Source organism: Perissodus microlepis, chromosome 4 (genome assembly GCF_051167445.1).
Source record: "Perissodus microlepis isolate ML-2025 ecotype Zambia chromosome 4, ASM5116744v1, whole genome shotgun sequence".
NCBI classification, from domain to species: Eukaryota; Metazoa; Chordata; class Actinopteri; order Cichliformes; family Cichlidae; genus Perissodus; species Perissodus microlepis.
Genome location: NC_140464.1, coordinates 15,414,212 through 15,432,623, shown reverse-complemented (window position 1 = coordinate 15,432,623; position 18,412 = coordinate 15,414,212). Strand labels below are relative to the sequence as shown.

Genomic DNA, 18,412 nt, shown 5'->3' with positions numbered 1-18,412 from the left:
ATACCAGCTACAAGCTCAGCTAATCTCAAACTTTATTTCTTGAACATAATATGAGGTCACTGTACTCAGATGACCTCCACAGTACCCAGATCTCAATCCAGTAGAGGATCTTTGGGATGTGGTGGAAGAGAAGACTCACATCATGGATGTGAAGCCCAGAAATCTGCAGCAACTGTGTGATGCTAGCATTTCAAGATGGAGCAAAATCTGTGTGGAAGGTTTCCAGAACATGCAGTATTAGTACGGTGTAACTGATAAAGTGATAATGGATATTTCCTAAAATTAAAGCCTTCCTCCATGAAGAAAGAAAAAAGTGAGAAAGAAATGAACACACCTTCTGACTAAAACAAACAAACATACAATTAAACAAAACATAGTGCTCAGTAATGTGCATCTCTCAAAGTGGGTTATGAGGTCAAACACAACAGTCTGGCAAGTCTGGGAGAAGAAGATTTTAGGAGGTTCGGGATATTTTGTTTAATAGTGTTTGTGCAGAATAATAGATTCTGCTGATTAATTGAGCAAAAAGGACAACGGAAAAAATGATCTTGACTTGGACATAGACTCCAATCTTACAAAATCATAGTTAAACCAAGGTTGAAGTAACCTCAGTTCTGAATTCAAGTCAAGAAATCTCAAGTTCCCGCACCAATAAATTCTTAAAATTAATGAGTAAGTGTAAAGATGTGCGCTGTGCATTAAAATACTGCATTGCAGCTGTAATTGAACCTCTGCCATTTGCAGTGTTATCACTCTGTAACATTCAGTCAAACAACACATGCGAGCTGCTGCACATGCCAAAGGCTAAAACTCTGTAATCCTTACACCACTACCCCCTCTTTTTTTAAGGGTACAAATGGTAAAATCAGGGTAAAGATAACCCGACTTATCCACCATCTATAGATCTCTCCCTCTCTCTGCCAGTTCTCTATGATAACCCTATTAAAATATTTCCTCTGGCAAATCGCTGAAAAATAAATCCTCTTTTTTTTTTTTTTTTTTTTTTAGAAAAGGGGGGCAGGAGGGATGGTTTGTCTGTCACATGGAAAAATACAGTTGCCTTGGCAACCCCTTATGGTTTTACACTGCAGCCTGGCATTGCAGAGTGACTGGCTAGGATAAGTTTACTGGGAACATTTTGCGCTGAAGGAGGGTGTCAGCAGTTTGGAAACTGACTTGAAGGAAGTGCACACTGAAGGGACGTGTCAAATGGATCTGGTGGCTAAGATTGATCCACTGCAAAGACCCACTCCCTCTTCAAACACAGACATTAGTCACACAGGATTTTTTAAATTGATTTAGATCAGAGAACGAGGGAACGGATACATCGTACAAGGGAAACTAAACATTTCCTTCACAGGTGCACTAAATCTGAATAACAGATTTTTATAAAAGATCACAGTGTGGGACAAAATAATGGTGAGCTATATTTACAGTTTTATTAGCCTATATCAGCCTGTGTCAGCTTCAAAGAGATTGACAGCTCTCAGTGGCCGTTTCCAACAGATAGGAAAGGAAATTCAGTAAGCTGCTTCCCCCCTGTGGACAGCTGGCACCACAACACAACACAATCATCACACTTACCCAGCAGAGGAAGCAGGTGTCAAGTATCCATGTATGAAAGACGGAAAATGACAAAATTCAAGGAACCTTTCAACTTCTTGCATGGATTTACGGTGAGATTAAAATGCTATAAAGAGAACAGTTATTAAGCCTTAAATCTTCTTTTGCTTTCTTGCCCACATGAAAAGCAAACAGCTGTCTGATCACAGCTTTTTATGATGCTTTACAGCAAGGGTGTCAGATTACTTTGATATCTTCTTTATTTCCTCTTAAGTGGGCTGAACCAGTAAATACATGGTGTATAAACTATAAACCAGTCACCTCCAACTCAACCTTTATATTCAGTGCAAAGAAGTTTAACTTTAAAAACTGTCAGTGAATTTACAGCAAATTTTCTCTTTATTACTGTGTAAAAAATTGTACCATAGAATTAATTATTGATACTGTTATTCATTTGAAAACTAACAATTAAAAAAACAGTTTTCTTTCTTACTTAACTTTGATATATGATGGATCATCAGTTTACTAATAAAGGACACTTTATTAGTTACACCTTTCTGGTTCCGTCTGGTCTATATTGACATGATAGCGTCATCGGCTGCTGTAGATTTGTCAGCTACACATCCACGATGACACTCAATCTTCATCATTTTCAACTCAATTCATTGCCATTGTTTCAAATTCATTTTGATCATCAAAACACTTTTTCCTTCATTGTATTTTAAGATTTTCATGTTCTTTTTTAAAATTGTCCACGTAACCAGAAACATAGCAACAGAAAATAAGTGGTTTTGCCACACGTGTCGCTGTTTCTATGTGGTTCAGGAACATGCTATCGAAGATGATCTGTTTCTAAAGGACAGTTGAATAAACCCAAACGAGACAACTGTTACTTTTTACTCATAGAAATGGCTCAGAGTCGTGGTGTAATTCGTTTATTTCTCACAGAGTTCATTCATTCTCAGCATTTGCTCTGTAACTTCAAACCCCACTCACACACATTTCACAGAAATAAAAACTTGAAACAGTAATAAATAATTTTGAATGTAACACCTTCCACTAGCATCGATTTGCTGATCCCACTGGTAAGCAGAAACACAATATAAACGGTGACCACCTGAGCATGAGAGTGAGAGTGAGAACCATTACTGCACTTACTGACTTCTCCTACAACAAACCTGCTGATATCTGATGTATATCTGTCATCCAGTTAAACCCAGCCACAAATGATTAGTCCAGATCATAGAGGACAAAAGAAACATTGTGCGTCATGCAGGGAAAAGAACCTCTTCAAATAAAAATGAGATGTTTACTTTATACCTCACACTGAATGTCTATACATGTATGGTGCTTGACAAATTCATTAGATGGCCTTAAACCCAATTTTTTTTTTAGAAATTTTTAAGAAATTGTTTAAAACTAAAAAATGTTGTTATTTGTAAGGCAAATAACAAACTGAAACTACTAAATAGTCCTTATTCACCAATAATAACCAAACAAACAGAAAAACTTAATAATTTGTACGGCCTCCGTTGGCCTCGATAACGGCTTGCATTCTTACTGGCATTGTTTTTATGTACGTTTCCACAGTCTCCTTTGTTACCGAGCTCCAAATAGTTTCCAGCTGTTCACAGAGACTTGCTGTGGATGAAACTTTTGTGCAATCTATCTTCAAATCCACCAAATCCCAAATTTGTTCAATAGGATTCAAGTCTGGACTCTGATTTGTCCAGTCCATCAGTTCCAGTACTCCAGATTCCTTCTCCTTGGTCAAATACTCTCTGCACAGCTATGAAGTATGTTTGGGGTCACTGTGTTGTTGGTATATGAACTCACGACCAATCAGTTTCAGTCCAGAAGGGATTCCATGATCCACCAAGATGTTGTGGTAGATCTTTATGTTCACGATACTGTCAATTTTCACTAATTTGCCCACGCCGTTTCCAGAAATGGAACCCCAAACCATAATGGAACCTCCACCGTGCTCTACTGTTGGTGCAGTGCATCAAGCATCAAAACCTTCTCCAGATTTTCGGTGATTATTCTGACCAAAGACTTCAAACTCAGTCTCATCCGTCCAAAGTACCTTACTCCAGTCATCTACAGTCCAGTGTTTGCGCTCCCTGGGTAATCTGAGACGTTTCTGGATGTTTGTGGGCCTCAATAACTGCTTCTTAGCAGCGACTCTCCCCTTTAAGCCCTGTTCATTCAGTCGTCTGCTTATGGTCATTCTGGAGACCTTTTCAGACTCTGCTCTAGAAGCATTTAGCTCTACTTGAAGATCAGCAGTGGTCTTCCTTCTGTCACTGGTACTTAAAATCTTGAGGTGCCGGACATCTGCGTCAGTCAGCTTTTGTTTTCTGCCTCTTCCTTGGCGCATTCTGTAAGTACCGGTCTCTGCAACTGACTCCAAAGCGTACTTGACCACACTGTGAGAACATTTTATGTCTTGTCCTATTTGTCTGAAAGACCATCCGGCATCGTGAAGCACTTTAATGCGGACTCTGTCCTTTTCGGTGAGTTCTCGATCTTTGACCATTTTGAGTCTTCAAACCGAATTCATGTTTTTACACCCAGATTTGAACCGCACACTGGACTTAACAACTCAAACTGAATATTCTGTTTAGTAATGCAAGTAAATAACTGTAATTTGGCACCTTCTATTAAATAAAAATGCTTTGATGTTTTTTCTTTGATGAAACAGAAAAATTGAAGGGCATAAATTTGAAAATTCATGGATAACAATAATTATGTTTTAGCATTAAAATATAATTTTAATTATAGAGCGTGTGCATACTGGTGGATTAACCATTACAGAAACATAAAAAAGGATTTGGGTGATTACTAATACTGTTAATTTAGGTCAGCTGTACATGTAAGACATAAAGAGAAACTATAAGCTTTCACAGCAACAATCATTCATGCTACAGTCCTCGATATCAGAGAGAAAAGGCGGGGGAAATATCTTCATGCACCTGACGAGCTTCTCCTGAATTGGTGACTGCTGGGCTCTTTCCCCGCTCCATCTGCTCCATCTATCGCCGCTCACCCTGTCTCATATCTGCAGACATCACCGCTTCCCTTCACCTGCAAAGGCGCCGGGCCGTGCAACTGGCACCGGGCGGCAAAAACGAACAGCCATGTTATTGTGTTGGACTGAAGTGTCTTGAAGTGTCTTCTTTCTTCACATCGCTATGTGTGGTCAGCCGGTGTTTTCTGATGGCTGGAACGTAGCAGTGCACACTATCCATTGTTAAGTGTTAATGCAGCCATTGAAGACTCAGTGGATTTCGATGTGAACCTATAAAGATATGAGAACTCTGTTAGGTAGTGCTAAATAAAAAAATTGAGAAGTAGGATAGGATTTTTGACCAACTTAGATATTTGGTGATTTAAAAATCAGTTTTTATCTTTTTTTTTTTTATTAATAGACTTTCCTAACATTTCCAAAATTTGTCTTGAGTAGTTACTTATATACTTGTTTATGCTCTGCCTGACTCTATTCATATCAGCAGGTTCTTGCTCCAAACACCGTGTTGCTGACAGTAAAGTTGCAGAGTGCCCTCTGGTGGACAAACAATGCAAAGTCTGTTTATCCAATCTCTTCTTAGTTTTTTCATCTTCATTTATTATTTTGATATCTACTTTTGAACTGCAGTTATGTGAAAAATAAAGTTTTCACAGGACTTTATCCCCTTCAGTGAGAAACTAGGTCACCCTTATCGCTTCCACAGGATACAAGCGTGTAAGTAGCAGCTTAGATTTGCCAAAGACTTCTGGAACAATGTTGTTTGGACAGACGAGACCAAAGTAAAAACCAACCACAGGATATTAGCACAAACACCTCACATCTGCTGTCAAGCAAGGTGGTGGAGGGATGATGATTTGGGCTTGTTTTGCAGCCACAGGACGTGGATGCCTTTAAGTTATTGAGTCGGTTATGAACTCCTCTCTATAAATCTTCTTGAGTCAAATGTGACAGCTGTAGCTTGGCCAAAATTGGGTCACGCAACAGGACCCAAAAAGGGCAGCAAATTAGAAGCAATATTTTTAATCTGGAGACAGATGAAATCTCAAGTCCCCGACCAGGATATCTGTTGCCTGCTTCAGATATATCAGTTACTGGTCAGCCAAGATGTGTGTATCTTGGCAATAATTTAAAATAAATAAAATAAAGAACAAATAAATTTTTTTTTTTTTTTTTTTACAGTTTCTCAATGTATCGCTAACAAAAGGCAGTTGTTTTGTTTGCATAATATTAACACATTTGGCAGAGTTACCCAAAAATAATCAACATAATCCATTAATAAGCTAATAGATCTTCATTGAAAGTTTAAGGCACTAAAAATGGAAGCCAATAAAATGCTGGTAATAATAAATCGGCACCTCCTTAATTGAGAAAAGTGAGCATTAAAGACAAGATAAAGGGAGAATTTTCCTTGTATTAGGCAGCTTTAGTTTTAAGTACCTGTAATACTTAAGCTTTAAATTTAGTTAAAATTGATCTTTTATCCGGCCATTAAGGATAAATCTTTTACAACGTGTCGCTCATTCAGGCAAAAACAAAGGCAGTAATGAATCCAACATGAGGGGCCTTTGCAATCAGCAGCTGTCTCTGTGCCGTTTAGAGGGTTGATGACCGATTACAGCGGCTGAATGATTACCTGTAATCTCACATTAAACATCATCGAGGCGACGAGGTAGACATAGGGGAATCTGATTCGCAGCCGCCATGCGAGATCAAAAAATATCAACAAAGTCCTCGTCAAGCCTTTCGAAAATACTCCGTACGTCCGACCAGCAGAGCCCGAAAACCGGAGCACTAAATATGACAGACCCGCCATACAGCTCAGTCCGCCCGCTGGTTTCCAGGGTTAGTTTGTCATCTGGTAAGGCGAAGCGATGGCAAAGGTGTCACACTTCATATTTATATCACTCGTCGACACCGAGCCCCATTTTTGTCCTTTTTTACATCGATTGTGTTGGCAAATCTGCTCCACCCCGATAGCTGTTTACCGGGGACTCATTACGGTGTGACACACGGAAGTAAGAGGTAATAAAGGGCAACTGGAACCCCGAGGCTAAACTCTCAGATATATGGTTCTTCGTTTTTTTCAAAAAAAACAAAACAAATCACAGCTTAAGTACACATAAAGTGTCGTTACTTCACATTCATATTTATCCAGACAGTAGGTAAAAAATACAAGACAACATACAAATGCTGTAGTTGCAATGGTTTGTTTTACATTAATAGATTAATATACACAAAGCTTAAATATATAAGATTAAAATTGATTGCAAGTGTGGAAATGATCTTTTAGGTCTAATTTTTATTTATGTGAAATTAAGTGAAATGGTCGGACAAAATCATTTAGTTTTTAATTATTTGTATTTGTCCAAAGGCAATAAGTATAGTGCTGATGAGGAAGGAAACCTGACTTCGAAAAGAAACGTCCTTCATCTGAAGAATAATAACACATATATTACTAAGTAAAAATTGAAGTAAAACAAGAAAACAAAAGTGACAAGTGTATGTGAGAAACGAGCCAAATAAATAAACAAATGTGCCACAATCTGAAGCAAGGGTTGGCATTTGTATACTGCCTTTTTTTCTGTAGTCTAGCACTCAGAGCACTTTCTTGTTGTGGCTCAAAAATGAGAGTTCCACACTAAATTGATCAGGGCCCAGGTTAACAATGTCTGCCTCCATAGATATCGACCAACAGGGTACAAATGGAAATGATCCTACTGCTGACCAAAGACAAAGGAAGAAGACAGACAGGAGGTATTTTAGGAGCCAGTGAGAGAGAAGAAAATGTGGAGGTGAGAGTAGGGAGTGTAAAAGTTCCTGCTCTAATAACAAATCTCTTAGTGAATTACAAACAAAAGCAAAAACAAAGAAGCAATTTGTGTTTACTGAGAGATCAGTGGGTCTTGTCTACTACATCCAAATACGATTTTGTCATGATAAAAAAAAGTTGGGGTAATCACGACATAAGAATGATCTTTAGGGTATGGACAGATGCCTGGTGTGCTTTGTAACACAGAAAAACATGAATCTGGAGCAGAAAAACCTTTCAAATCCTCTTTTAAAGCTTAGCCTGAAAGACATAATTGAGGGTAAAAATTCCAAATCGCCATAGTCCATAGAAATTACAGGGATCGTGTAGCTGACGTCAGTTCCTCATTTAGTGTCATTCCATAAATAGTCCCTCCACTTTTTTTTTGTATTATTTGTTTTCACAAACTAAATTAAACAATAAACTTTAAATCCGTTATATTATAATACATTTCATTCAATCCTCTGAAATTCGGCTGCCTCTGGTTGATTTTTAGGACGAAAGTCTGTGTGGGCGTATGGACCAGTGCACCGGATGTGCCATCTACTGGTGTGTTGTAGACTAACTTTTTTTTTTTTTTAACTCAGGGGTGGTGGCCGCTGTTTTGCTTCATAGCTTCCAGATCAGCCTACGAAAGCATGGGAATGTAGGAAGGGAAATTCACGAGTAAACTCGCCGTAAACTGCTCGATAAAGTTAGTGTAAGTTCCCCCTAAGTTGTTTCGCGTCCCAGGAGCTCGGTTGTAGCAGCACAGGTCGGCGGAGAAAGACGCTCGTTGGGACTTTTCATCAGCGAGCAATCCCGGACAAAGGAAAAGAGACTCTAGCTAACGTTAGCTGGCTCCTGGGCTAACTTAGCATTCCTCTAGCCGCGGCGCAATGCAGGCCATAAAGTGTGTTGTGGTCGGAGACGGGTAAGTTCACCAAACCCAGCCGGGTATTAGTTTATATTAAACACATGTTTATTTATTTTTTTTTACATTTTAAAAATGTAATTGTAGCTAAAAGGCTGTCATCCGAGTAGCTGACGTTAAAACCCTTTGCAACAGATTTCCGAGCGGGTAAAGTTAGCTGCTAATCTTTTACTACCTGTTAATTTTGCCGACATGGGTACTCGCATTTGACTATTATATTTTTTATCTATTTATTTAGACTGCAGTTTTCATACATTAGGGTTGGTGGTATGAGTAAGTATTGGTAATACAGGCTGGCCAGTGTGCAAGTGGTTGACTAATCTTTCACCCTTAGGTGAGTCAGACATCACAGGGCAGGTCGTACATCCACAGCTTAAATTCAAGTTTCGCTATTATTACTTAGGAATTTAGCTTTTGTGTGTGTCTGTGTGTCCATCATCTCGCTGCTGTATTCTAGCAAGTCACTGTTAAAGCTACAAACACAGCGCTTTTTTAGCTTCCCAAAATTTAAGGGCTTCCTCAGCAGCAGTGGATTAACACACAAGCTAAGACAGTGACATCAAGATGTGCTAACAATATGTGGGAGGTAAATGCACTCATAACCGCTTGCTCTGGGTGTGGTAGATACTGCAGCAGCAAGACCCATTCAGAGCCCGTGGCTGTGTTGAATCTCTTTATTTTGCTTTGAGTGTAAGGGGAACTGTGCAGTAGACATGAGGGTAGCATGCTGAAGGGAACCAAGAAAGTTTCATATTTGGCAAATGTGCCTCTGCCACTGCTCTCATGTGCTTTATCTTGCAAAAAGAAGAACTTAGAAAATCACACAATTCCGTTTTCCCAGAATATTACACCAGGGATTTTTGGTTGTTGTAAGCAGTGCCGTTTACTGATCTTAACACCATTTGTAGAAATGAAATTGTAATGATTGTTGCTTATGTCAGTATTTGTAAGATCTGAGCCCAGTCACACTTTTTTTTGCCTTCTCTCAATAAATGCTAATCCAACATCTTCTCTCCTACAGAGCTGTGGGTAAGACCTGTCTGCTCATCAGCTACACCACCAATGCCTTTCCTGGAGAGTACATCCCCACAGTGTGAGTATCTGAGACTGCAGCGCAGTGAGTATTTATTTATTTATGTGAGAATAACAGTCAGTAATTGGTCTCCACCCTCCTTACACAATCAATGCATGAGCAAGCATGGCATCTTGTTTTTTAAATATAGTCTTGCAGAGGAGGTTACAATCACAGCATTTAACTGTAACTACACCAGGAATACATGTTACAGGAAGTCAAGAAGAATCCCTGCACCTAATCTGATCCTAGACCAGCTGTGGAAAGTGTTGATCTTTATCTACCTTAACTGTGGCACGAACTGGCTCTGCAGGCAGTTGACAAACAGGCTTTTGGTTCAGCCAGATTTTAAAAATGAGCAATTGTTTTTAAGAGAGAGCAGAAGTTGCAAAAGGGCACAATAAATCAGGGGATAGGTTGATCACCGCGTATTTCTTGTCCTTTTTTTTTTTTTTCTTAGTAGTTATATTTCAACAATTTATATTAAGCCTGAAGGGCTTGGCTCATTTGCACTTCATCACTTCTGTCAGGTTCGACAACTACTCCGCCAATGTTATGGTGGATGGGAAGCCGGTGAACCTGGGTCTTTGGGATACAGCAGGACAAGAAGACTACGACAGACTCCGCCCACTTTCCTACCCACAGACGGTACAACAACCACAACAAAAACATAATCAGACAGTGTTGTGCTACAGTTCATGTATTATCCTCCATGCATAAACCAGAGTCTGATTTCTGAGAATGAATGAGGAAGTTAAAAGGAAAAAAAAAAACAGAAAGAAACGCGCACACCTTTGTGAACACAGGATTCCCCTCCACCCCTTCCAGTGTTCTCAACAGGAAATGATTGTTACAGGCTCTGATTGCTTTGTTTTCCGTGTCTTACCAGGATGTGTTTCTTATCTGCTTTTCGCTTGTGAGTCCTGCCTCGTTTGAAAACGTCCGTGCCAAGGTGAGTAATTGCTGTATGTCAGAACGAGTGAAGGCTGGAAAGGTGTCAGCTTATTTATGTTTCATCCGTCCAGTTGGTGCTCTTGTAGTCTCTAAGTTTGCTTATTTTTTGCCTGTGCTTCACAAGCCACTGTAGATAGAAAATTAATCAGTAAATTTAAATGAAAAAATGAAGGAAAAAATCTGGAAAGTAGAGATGAAATTAAGAGTTTCAGCTCAATAAAACTTTGTTCATTGTGAAACCTTTGTCCTTGCTTGGCATTATACCCTTCAAGGACACAATTGGTTGTTTTTAACTCATTTAACTCATTTTGAACTGCTGGGGAAAAAAACAACACAATCCCCCATGTCTAGCAGTTATTTCATTTTGACACGTGTTAACATGATGGACCCAAAACCACACAACAAACATAAAGTGGAGTAGGAAAAAGTTAGATTTGTTTTTGTTCTTTTACTGTGAAACCCACAAACAACACATTTCTAAAACTACAAACATACAAATTTAGCAAACAGAGTAACATATCACATACAAAATGCCACACAAATTATTCGTACCGCCCCCAAAAATAGTTCCTGTTCACCACAAGAAGGAGGGGCACATCACAGGCATGACACTTGGGGAGTGTATCACTCCTCCTGTTGTCCAGCTGGAGATGGGGCTGAGTGATATTAGGAAAATCTAATGTCACAATATTTTTTTGGCTATATCACAATACATGATGTATGTCACAATACAGTGGAACCTCGACATACGAAATTAATTCGTTCCCGAGGGTCTTTCGTAAGTTGAAAATTTTGGTAAGTCGAAGCACCCATTGCGCGTTTTGAGTGAGGCGATGCTGAACGATAGGCTATAGGCTAATTGCTAACTAGAACAACAATACGTCGTTCAAGTGGAACAGCAAAGCGCAAGTACGGAAGCCAAGGGGTTGTCACATGATTCGGAAGGCATTGTAGGCTCAGCCAATCAGAGCCAGCGGATTTCGTTACTCGGACATTTTGCTGTAACACGGGCAGAAATATTGCCGTTCACTGCCTTCGTAACTTGAATTTCGTGAAACGGGGTATTCGTAAGTCGGGGTTCCACTGTATGTTTAAATAACCTTCAGAAACAGATGTTATTTTCAACCGTATAATGCCTAAAATTGCACAAGTATGCTCATTCAAATCAACAATTCAATATTTTGTTTTCTTTTAATGCAAAAAATCTGAATGAATTGAAATGTTTTATTTTAACGTTTTGGGGGTTTTTTTTGTAAACATCAGTTGCACACAGACTTTTTTCATAAATGACAATATTGCGACAGTAAGTCTTTTTGTCATCAACACTCGGCTTTTACAAACAAAAGATCATAGCTACAAAAAAGCAATAGTTACGAAAAAATAAAACAATTGAAATTAAATAGGTGCTGTTTTGTGCTCGTAACGTATAGAAATTGTAAAATAAAAAATGTAGTCACCTCAAATTACAGAACAAATAGTGACTATGAAAACGACTGACCAAGAACAGTCGCAGGTATCACAGCTGGTTTATTTAACGCTTTCTTTGGTGTGTGGAGAGATGTTGACATGCCGAATTTAAAACATTTTTAGTTTTGCAGTGACTGATTTGGAATAAATTCTTGGTCCTGTTACCTTTCATGGCAATAGTTTTACAGCATGTTTTGCAAATAACTGCATTTTGTTCGACACCCTCCTTGTGAAATCCAAACCCTCGCTCGTCTGAAACTTCTGCTGTCACCATATTTTTCCCTATCTGGTAGTATATGAAGTGCAGTGTGCCTGGTAGAAATGTTTCCTGTTGGAAGAGGGGGAATTAATGATGCATTCACAGCATGTGGGAGAATAAAAACTCACACTGAATTACATGCAGACAGCTTAATTTTGCCACGGCAATCTATACTCGATGGTTACAATAAAGCAATTTTAACCATTGTATGAGGAAAAACTTTCGATACATCCACCCCTTGGTGGAGTTAGCATTTACATTGCAAATACTGCCTTTGGTGGCTTTTTAGCTAGCATCTGTGACATTTAGCAGTTGTTTCTGATGCACAAAACAAGAAAAGGGTGTAGACCAGAGGTCTCCAACCTTTTTTGCGCCACGGACCGGTTTATGCCCGACAATATTTTCATGGACTGGCCTTTAAGGTGTCGCGGATAAATACAACAAAATAAAACTAGTACCGGTACCGAAAAAAAGAAAATTTATTCATAACACACGTGAAAAGACCAAGGAAAACCGATTAAACGATAAAAACGATAACAAAATAACGCTGAAAACCGATAAAAACCCTGAAAACTGTACATTTCACACCTGAGCCTCAACTCTTGCGGCCCGGTACCAAACGACTCACGGACCGGTACCGGTCCGAGGCCCGGGGGTTGGGGACCGCTGGTGTAGACTACACAGTAACTTTCAACTCCAAATGGAAACATTTCACAAACCGCTCAAATTTGCCCACTTCTTAGTGCCACGTGTTGTCTTATTTTTTTTGTTGTTTTGTTTTGATTGATGTGATGTATTTTTCTGACCATAGGAAGTGGGGCTCTTTTCTTTGAAAATCCTGTTTTACCATTTCTTCTTGGATAAAATGTTCCGACAGCATTCAGGAAAAACATGCCTTACATTATTTCATTATAAGTTTGCTTTTACTCAGCCTATCAACAGAATTTAAAAACTGCTATATAGTTTCAAGTCCACACTTTGGAAAGGCTCAGTGAGGCTGGATCTTGTTGCTATGTTGCTTGTTGCTACACCCCCCCAACAAGGGTGTAGCAGTTCTTCAAAATCACAGCTGGGGCACTACCTCATGTGTTTTCCTTTTGGATGAGCTGAATAACAAAAAACATTAAAAAAAAAAAAATTTTTTAATTCTAAGGACTTTTTTTTTAATGATTCATTTCATATTTAGATGTTAATAATCACTGTATGTGGTGATGATTGTGCAGTTTTGTTCAGATTGGCCCATTCAGTTAAGGAGGAGAAAACAGTTATTTTGCTCTGTTTCCTGTTTACCTTTTACCCAGGTTATCTTTAAATTGTTCAGCCTTTACCAGATTAGCGTTGCCTTGGTTATTGGTTATTGGCATTACCCGCTTTGTGTGTGTTTCGCAGTACGGGAAGATGGAACGCGGTGCAATGTTCTCGGTTTCAGAAGTACATCCCTATTATTCATGTGAGACACACAAGGAAAGTTTGCTACACAGTTTGTCTACATCAGCTTAAAGTTAACACAGATAAACTAGAATCATTTCCTTTTGTGAGCCAATTAAACTAAATCAGTTTATTTTCTGAGAAGACCTTGATCTGAGCTTGAGCTTACCATTTAGGGTAATGTGCAAGAACTTTGTGAATATGAAGCTTTTTTTTTAATTTTTGATGAAGTCAGTGCAATGGCAAAGTATGTCAACTAAGCATAGCTGTCAATTAGAGCAGGGCGATATGACCAAAAATATTTATCACGATATACATTTGAAAATCTGCGATAACGATATAACTGACGATATTATTGACACTAGACAAAATACTTTACAACTCCACAACTTTATTAGTGCAAAAAAAAAACCCAATGTATTTTCACTTAAACAAGCAGCTTTTTTAAGTGCATTAAAGTTATATAAAAAAATTAACAGTGCAAATGCAAATTCCTTGCTGACAGTTAAACCAAAATTTCCAGTGGAAATTGGCCGACATATCCTCAGCATAACCATGTATAATATCCACAAAACTTAAAAAGAGGTTATACACACACAATACGGTAATATTATGTTGAAGCACAGTTCGTATCACTCCGCGAGGCTCCTGCCTACGATAGCCGTAATGCTCCGACAATCCATCAAGCGGTGCGGGTTCGTAGCTTAGCAAAGTCGTACTGAAACATTTGACAGATTTTCGAGTGCCGTGTACCACATAAAATCCTTTCGAGGTCAGTAAACACAACCAGAATTCATACATAAGGCACACGGGATTATAAGGGGCACTGTCGATTTTCAGAAAAATCAAAGGATTGATTTTAAGTGTGCCGTATTTTCCAAACAACACGGTAATAACGACGGCCCGCTAGCATGCGCTACCAAAAATAGTGCTTTGTTGTGTATCTGACGGACGAAAGCCAAACCAGTTCCACACCACTGAAGTTGCAGCATTTTTACAAACCAATTCTGGTTCATCCGTTTCATTCAACGATCCACTTTCGTTCTTCTCATTCTGCGTCGCCGCAATGTGCGTATGTAAACAAAGGCACTGCGCATGCGCGTTTTACCCATATTCTATCGCGATATTTCATTTTCTTATCGTTGCCCAACATTACACCGGTATTACCGTGAACAGTATGATATAGCCCAGCCCTACTGTCAATATGTTGTGCTGTTTGTCCATCTTTAGGGTCTGTTTTTCAGCAGTGTGTTTATTGTGAGACGAAGGAGCAGATTGACGTTAATCTGTTGATTTTGATTAAAAGAATTTATAAATGTTATCAGTTAACCTTTACCTTTGAGAATTTGCTCCTTGCATTAAACGACTGTATGAAAGTCAACGATCTTTGTGCTCCTTGCTGGTCTAAAAGTAGTTAACCGACCAATAACATGGAGGCTGGACTACAGATACATTTGCTCAACATTGTGGATATTTTTACACAAATGAGCTGAAGCAGTGTGACAAACCTCACTATATATGCCATGAGTCATATGATTACTTTAGTGCAAAGGGAATGATAAACCACAGGAAATTACTATCTGACTCTGCAGTTCCCCTCAGCTTCACACAGCAACATTGTGTTGCTTTTCTTGCCCACAGCTTTACTGTCTTGGTTCACTTTCACTTCTCTTACAGTATATGGTAAATGTAGATGCTGTGGGTAGCTGTAAACCCACTTTACACTGCCCGCGCCACACTAAACAACATAGACACGCTGGTAGCAACAAGCTGATGAAAATGTCTGAGTATTTACAGACAGTTTTTCAGGAGTTGGTGAAAAAAGAAAATGATACACTTAAATTAAAGAATTGGAAATAACCATAAGTCCACATAATGAATGTATTGCTGGTGATTTTACAACCTATTTATCTCTAGGCTTGTCATGGGATTAGGCCTTACTCTAAACACATTTATCAACTTGTCACCCGTTTTACCATCTTAAGTTCACACCAGGTCCACACTAGCCGGTTTCCATTGGGAAGGGGTCTAAGCGACCAACACATTTGCTTTAATCCAAAGTCATTTTAGCTTAGCAATGCTAACCTACTGCTTTGTCCAGAGTTTTCAGAGTGGACGGGAGGAAAGTAAACGGTTTAGAAAGCAAACATTAAGCCTCATTTGTGCTGATAAGAAGCAAGCCCTGGCTGTTTCACACTTCCTCTTGGTGACACACAACTTGACAGTTGTGTTAATTCTGCCTTCCCCCTTAAATTGCACCTTTGTTTTTTTTTTGTGGTAATATGTATTTGTTTATTCAAGATGTCATAAAGTCACTGAGTATTCTGTCATTATCTGTAGAGTGGGCTGAGTTTAACGTCCGGACACAGGCGCTTAAAGTTCACTATTCAAACTCACATCATCTACAGACAGTTGGGAATCACCACTTATGCCAACGTATGTGCCTTTTAAATGTGGGAGGAAACCCTCGTAGGCATGATGAGACCATGCAGATGCCACACAGAAAGGCCCTATATGAGTTTGGATGAGCAGAAAAAACTTTCACTTGATTAAAAATGGTAATAAGTCGGAGCTCTGACAACATAAAGTGTTAAAGATGACACTGACTGATCTGAATATTTACACCACTAACTTGTAACTCCTGTGTCTGTGCAGTGGTATCCTGAGGTGAGACACCATTGTCCCAACACTCCAATAATCCTCGTGGGCACCAAACTGGATCTGAGAGATGACAAGGATACCATGGAGAAGCTGAAGGAGAAGAAACTCTCTCCCATTACCTATCCCCAAGGACTGGCCATGGCCAAAGAGATTGGTAATGGCTTAAGTTGTCACTGATCCTTTTCTTGTAAATGGTCATGGAAGACAGATTCAAATAATAAACCAATGCCTTTCTGTTTCCTGTCTTCAGGCTCTGTAAAGTACCTGGAGTGCTCAGCCCTGACTCAGCGTGGCCTTAAAACTGTGTTCGATGAGGCCATCCGGGCCGTCCTGTGCCCTCCACCTGTCAAAAAGAAGGGGAAGAAGTGCTCTCTCCTCTAAGACTTCCTTCACTGGAACAGTTACAGGGGAGCATGACCGCTAGTGGTGAGGGTGGCTAACGACACAGGAGAAACACACCAGTATACACAAACACACACACAGACACACAAAAACAATGTATTTCAGATTCTGTCCTTCTATATGTGTAGCTGCAACAGTTATACCAACCGTTTCCATGAAAACTCCAACATAGGGTCAGGTTTAGGGTAAAAGAGTTTGGACTATTTTAGACCCTAGTTATTTCCTAACAATGTATACTGTATAGACGAGACTGAATTTCTTGAGGCCTTCTAAAATGGATTGGATGTTTTGTAGAACGGACCGTGGAATGTCTTCAACTTTTTCTTCCACTGGTTGTCCAGTTTTTTGGTTTGTTTTTTGTTTACAGTCTTGGTAGTTTGTTTGAAGTGGAAGAAATTTTGCCAAATACACTCTGCACACATGCTGTATTTTAGCCGAAAAGAAATCCTTTGTTCTGCCGTCTCAAACCTTTAAAACACAGCTGACAGTCTGCTGTTGTTTCCCTGCTGTTCATATCAACCATTTAAAAGTCAAAAACTTCACTTTCTCTTTATGAAGGCAGTCGTCACTCCTTGCTATCAACAAACACCTTGAAGTAACAATCTGTGAAATTTAATTGCCTCCATTTTTTATGTACCATAACCTCTTTGCCAGTAATTAAATTTTGGCCCTAACATGATTCATGTTAATTCATTCTTATGGATCGAATGAAGCCTGAAGCACAGAGAGAAAATTGAGACTGGGGAAAAAGGTCTGCTGACACCAACAGTGCTACAAATCCCTGAAAAATCTCCAGTATTTTATGCATTTGGCTCCAATTGGACCCGTTGTGTTTGTGGTATTTTTTTTTTTTCCTTCCTCTTTGCAATATTCCCCCTAGAAGTGTCTCGACTGTATGGCTGCCCAGGAGTGCGAAGCTGAAAACTTGATTTTTGTATTTGGAAGAGAAATATTCAGGTGTTTTGGTGATGGGGAACAAGAGAGCCTTTAATGCTCTGTGGGCATTTATCCGAAACCTTTTTGTGGAGCACATTTGATTTATATGTTATTATTTTTATTTTTAGCATCACTACTGGCTAAGCAATGTCACTAAAAGAGCATTTATGCCTGCTAATAACAGTAACAAAGCTACTGTCGGTTATGGTGTAGTATACAGTGTACTCATCTTTTTGTTATAATCATGTGATTTGACTATTTTGTATCTTTCTTCACAGAAGTTAGACTCACTCACTGTATTGTTAAACTAACACTATGAATATCTTTTGTTTATTACCTCTGCAGTTAATGCTACTTTAATCTCCCCACAATCCTAGCTTTTTGTAATTAATGCTGATAGCATGTACATGTATCATATACTGAAAACTAAGATTAGAATTTGCTACAGTTATATTTTTTGCCTATTTACAAAATGTATTTGAACTACTAGATCAGGGGTTAAGTACATGTTGCTCATCGGTATTGTATTCAGACTCCAAGCTGTGCTTTAATTCAAGCCAATGTTGTGACTCTTTAGTTTTATGGACAAAAGCTATTGTCACTTTTTGAAAAAGCCAATAAATTCCTGTAAAACAGACTCTGCTCTGCTTGTTTTCCTTTGATCCGAAACAAAAGGGATCCAAGTGCAATTTACTCAATGGAAGATTATTGCCATATTCAACTGGCAAAATACTTCAGTTAAAACAGCCCAACAGTCCAGCATGTTTAATGTTATATTTTTAAAAAAAGTTCTTTCTATTGGTCTTTAAATATTTGCCTTTGGATATTTGCTTATTTTCACTCCAGTCCTTTCACCAGACTATTTTCACAGGACATTTTAGTAGACACTGGGATACTTGAGATTTTTAAATCTCAAT

At 38.9% G+C, this 18,412-nt stretch overlaps 2 protein-coding genes across 2 annotated transcripts; one reads left to right on the top strand and one right to left on the bottom strand.

The window, feature by feature from the left end:
- Positions 1-2,482: 2,482 nt before the first annotated feature.
- Positions 2,483-6,605, bottom strand: smim10l3 (small integral membrane protein 10 like 3). Its single transcript, XM_084926033.1, has 2 exons — positions 6,228-6,605; positions 2,483-4,864 (listed from the first exon to the last, which is right to left on the bottom strand). The coding sequence occupies exons 1-2, from the start codon at positions 6,405-6,407 to the stop codon at positions 4,844-4,846; spliced, it is 201 nt and encodes a 66-aa protein (XP_084782159.1). The 5' UTR covers positions 6,408-6,605; the 3' UTR covers positions 2,483-4,843.
- Positions 6,606-7,967: 1,362 nt separating this feature from the next.
- On the top strand, positions 7,968-18,132 carry LOC146388623 (ras-related C3 botulinum toxin substrate 1-like). The gene is made up of 6 exons (XM_084926032.1): positions 7,968-8,316; positions 9,338-9,409; positions 9,919-10,036; positions 10,278-10,340; positions 16,152-16,311; positions 16,408-18,132. Exons 1-6 carry the CDS (start codon positions 8,282-8,284, stop codon positions 16,536-16,538), a joined length of 579 nt encoding a protein of 192 aa, XP_084782158.1. The 5' UTR covers positions 7,968-8,281; the 3' UTR covers positions 16,539-18,132.
- Positions 18,133-18,412: the final 280 nt, after the last annotated feature.